General features: G+C 38.9%; 2 protein-coding genes across 2 annotated transcripts; both read right to left on the reverse strand.

The window, feature by feature from the left end:
- Positions 1-507: 507 nt before the first annotated feature.
- LOC147531743 (uncharacterized) lies at positions 508-1,670 on the reverse strand. The gene is made up of 3 exons (XM_086649816.1): positions 1,651-1,670; positions 1,509-1,576; positions 508-941 (listed from the first exon to the last, which is right to left on the reverse strand). Exons 1-3 carry the CDS (start codon positions 1,668-1,670, stop codon positions 508-510), a joined length of 522 nt encoding a protein of 173 aa, XP_086505942.1.
- Positions 1,671-3,446: 1,776 nt separating this feature from the next.
- Positions 3,447-4,478, reverse strand: LOC147531744 (uncharacterized). The gene has a single exon (XM_086649817.1). It carries the CDS (start codon positions 4,476-4,478, stop codon positions 3,447-3,449), a length of 1,032 nt encoding a protein of 343 aa, XP_086505943.1.

Raw genomic sequence — 4,478 nt, forward strand, 5'->3', positions numbered from 1 at the left:
AGAAAATAGGTACACATTCCTCAAAATTGAAAGCGATAACCAAGGAGTTATGAGGTACTTCCAAGGACATCAAATCGAACAACACTAGCAAGTGCTTCCTTATATGAAGATGATCAAGACACTCATTCCATCTTTTCACAGCATCAAGTTTGGCCACATTGGGCGCAAAAATAATATCCCGACGAATGCTCTAGCTAAATGGGCAAGGAAACACAAGTGTAATTGCACATGGTTTATTCCTTCATCTATTTATCATTTGTATAACCACCATACTCTTATTTATTAATATTATGTCTCTATTTCAACAAAACAAAACAACCTGATTGACCAAATTCTAGACTTTTGCCCATTGGAAACTCACCTTCTTTTATTTACAAGATACTTTTTTAAGGTGAACAAATACTGTTCGTATGATAGCTTTGAGAGTTGATCCTGGTTGTTTTGGAGTTTTTTTTTTTTTGATGAAGGAAAATATCATTAAAGAAAGCGTCATTACAAAACAAACATCTAAATATACAACTGAACATCGAAAATAAAAGGTGGAGCAACATTCCAGATTTTCTGACGACCATTTTTTCGTCCCCATTTAGCTATAGCGTCTGCCTGAGAGTTGCATTCTCTGGAAACGTGAGAGAAAATTATACCTTCAAATTTGTCCTTAATATCCATAATTTGTTGAATGATTTGTTGTGATTGCCACTGAATTACACCATTCTTGCCATTGACGAAGAGGATTAATGCTAGATTATCGCTTTCTAGATGTACATGAGAAATTTGCAGTTGGGTAGCCCATACTAGGCTGTACAGTATAGCCAAACTTTCGCATTCTTCAGCGTTCTGACCTCGCACTGAATCTGCTGCTGCTATTACATATTGTGCTTCTGCATCGTGGATAATACATCCTATGCCAGCTGGTTCATTGAGGCTGATAAAAGAGGCATCTACATTGAACTTTAGATATGGTGACGATGCAGGTCTTCATGTTTGAACCTGTGGTTTGTCTATGCATTTAGTTATAGGCATGGACTCATTCTTGAGTGGAGTCGTCATGGTGTTATTTATTTTCTCTATTAGTTGTACAGGAGTGTCCTTATTCGTGGAAAAGCAATTTTCGCATCTCGCTTTCCAAAGAAACCAAAGAATTTTGGCATATAGGTTAATGGTTTCTTCCTCTATGTTTTTCTATTGTTGAATCCATTGTATCGTGGTTGTGAGTTGATCTGTTCGAACTTGATAGTGAAACCAAATGGCTTTAGCGTAAGTGCAATGAAGCATAACATGGTCAAGAGACTCGTCCTCACTACAGTTTACACAGGTGTATGTGTTTCCAATAAATTTACCAATCTTAGCTTTCACATGTAAGCTATTAGTACAACATTTCCATAAAAATAATTTAATACGAGGCAGTGTATTGATATTCCATATAAAGAGCCAATCTATTTGATCATGGATAGTATGAATATTGGTAATACGTAAGTAGTTATACATTGATTTGAGTGAGAAATTACCTGATTTATTCAGTGTCCATATGGCTTTGTCCTCTCGGTTGGTTTGAATGTTAATGCTGAGAATCGAGCTGCATATATCATTGTTAAAACAGTTATTAATAACATCAACGTTCCACATACCGTTCGTAATAAGTTGTGATACCTTATCCAACGTAGAACCATTATGGTTAGTAATAGGTGGGGGATGATTGGGTATCCAGTAGTCATTCCAAATATTGATATGCTCGCCACGGTTGATGTCCTAGAAGATCAATCTCTCCATCTGATATAATGTTTCGATATGGATTTCCACGTCCAAGAATTGTTGTTTTTGGGAGGTTTGGGTCTCTGGGAGTTATGAAAGTATTTCTCTTAGAGCACCTGAACCCACATGGCTTGAAGATTATTGATGAGTCGCCAATTAAGTTTATGAAGGAAAGCTTGGTTATCGAGGGTAGGGAGACGAAAACCAAGACCGCCAAATTTTTTAGGTTTGCAGATGGCTTGCCAATTAATGGTATGAAATGTTTTGGATTTTCCCCACCAGAAAGTCCTTTGTAGAGACTCAATGCTGTTACTAATGCCTTTGGGAAGGGCAAAGCACTGCATTTGGTATCGGGAAACAGTCGCTGCGATAGTGGAAAGAACCACCGAGCGACCAGCTTGTGAGAGGAGATGAGTTTGCCATTTAGCGAGTTTGTTTTTTATTTGGGTAATGATAGAGTTAAAGACCTGCTTCTTATTACGATCAATGAACAGATTGATACCCAGATATTTATCACCAGAAGATGATTGATGAACCTTAAGTTCTCTAATAATCATGCGTTTGAATTTTGGATGCGAATTCTTGGAGAAGAAAATGTTGGATTTAGCATAATTGATCATTTGGCCAGACGCCGCACTAAACTCTTTAAGAATAAGTTTGAGATTGAAAATGTTATCAAGGGAGTTCTGCCCGAAAATAATGCAATCGTCCGCGAAAAGAAGATGTTTAATAGAGAGGTTAGAGTGTGGAATGGGGAAACCAATAAAGGAAGTGTTATTATTATTCGTCTCCAAAAGACGGCTGAGCCCTTCCATGGCGATAGTGAACAGAAAGGGGGAGAGCGGATCGCCTTGTCTAATACCACGACTGACATTAAAAACTTGACCTGGCCTCCCATTGATGAGGACTGCCATGGAGCTAGTAGTGATGCAAGTATTGATAAGTTTGATCCACTCAGGCGAGAAGCCCATTAACTTCATAACATTCTCCAGATAACTCCATTCAATTCTGTCAAAAGCTTTGGACATGTCAAGCTTCAGACCAAAGTAGCTTTTGGAACCTTTAACTTTTTTGAAAGAGTGAATGAGTTCCTGACTGATAATAATATTATCGGTGATTTGTCTTCCTGGGACATAAGCCCCTTGAAAAGGTGAAATGATATCATGCAGAATAGGTTTAAGTCTATTAGCTAAGATTTTTGTAATAATTTTATAGGTGGTGTTCAGTAAGCTAATAGGACGATAATCCGCCGGCGATTGAGGCGTCTTGGTCTTAGGGAGAAGACAAATGTGCGTGTGATTAGACATCGCCGGCAAGGAGTAGTTTTGGAAGAAGGAGGACGTCATAAGCATAATGTCCTCTTTGATAGTATCCCAATTGGATTGGTAGAAAAAAGGGGGGAAGCCGTCAGGGCCCGGGGCGGCACCCGATTTGAGAGAGAAATTGGCCCTCCTGATTTCCTCATAATGAGGGATAGCCGTGAGGGATTCGTTCTGAGTGGTGGAGATTTGAGGGTGAAAGCACTCCGTGAGATTAGTAGACATAATGGAGCCAGCAGTCGAGGAAATATTGTGGATGTGATGAGAAAAGATATTAGATATTTCTGCTTCATCATTGGACCAAGTGTTGTCCTCCCTTTTAATGGAAAGAATTTTATTCTTACGATTTCTCGTAGTAGCTTTGGCATGGAAGTATTAAGTGTTCCTATCTCCCAGATTAATGTTGGCTATTCTCGATTTTTCCTTCCATAAACTCTCTTGTTGGAGGAGAAGCGTTTCAATCTGAATATATGTATTTTTGAAAGCCTCAGCATTTTTAATCTTTTGAAGATTCTGAGTGAGCTGCTTAATGTTAGTTTCCAGATTACCAAACACTTCTTTATTCCATTTAGAGAGTTTAATGGCTAGGGAGTTCAGTTTAGATTGAATCGGGTTGAGGGTAGTGAGCCAATTGGAGTTAATGAAGCTGGCACAGTTGGGATGTGACATCCAAGTACGAATGAATTTGAAGGGCTTATGCCCCAGAGAAGAGGAATCCTTGGTAGAAAGAAGGATGGGATTATGATCCGATCCGAGAGTGGATAGATGAGTAAGTTTGGAATGAGGGTAAATAGTGAGCCAATTATAGTTAGCAATAGCTCTATCAAGTCTCTCTTCAATCAGATTACCTGCAAACTGTCTGTTAGTCCAAGTATACGGATAGCCTATAAAACCTAAATCATGAAGTCCTAGGTTGTTTATAATTTGCTTGTTGTGCCGGATTGTCGGGAGATGAACAGGATTACCTCCCAATTTCTCCGACTGGTCAAGGATACAATAGAGGTCACTTATGACAAGCCAAGGAATATTGTTATCAGGGATCAGATGAGCTAGAGTGTTCCAAGGCTGCATTTTATTGTTCTTGTACGGGCTTTCGTAGAATCCCGTGAGGTAAACTTGATGACCTGTTGTCTGGAGGGTACTTTTCACATGAATCATGTTATTGTCAGCATAGATAATGTCAATGTCGTAGTTGGGAGCCCAAAAGAGAGCTAGTCCGCCGGCTTTATTAATCGGGTCGATAACATGTTTGTTATAGATATTATTGAGGTTTAGAAGTTTATCAATATTCACGTTCATACATTTGGTTTCGGACAAGAAGATAAAGTCCGGGTTGTGTTCTTTAATTAAACGAATGAGATGTTTCCGATTAGCGAAGTTGTTACAGCCTCTAACATTCCAGGCCAT

Source organism: Eschscholzia californica, unplaced genomic scaffold (assembly GCF_041429995.1).
Source record: "Eschscholzia californica isolate CP2 unplaced genomic scaffold, dmEscCali1.0.p SCAF_6, whole genome shotgun sequence".
Taxonomy (NCBI): domain Eukaryota; kingdom Viridiplantae; phylum Streptophyta; class Magnoliopsida; order Ranunculales; family Papaveraceae; genus Eschscholzia; species Eschscholzia californica.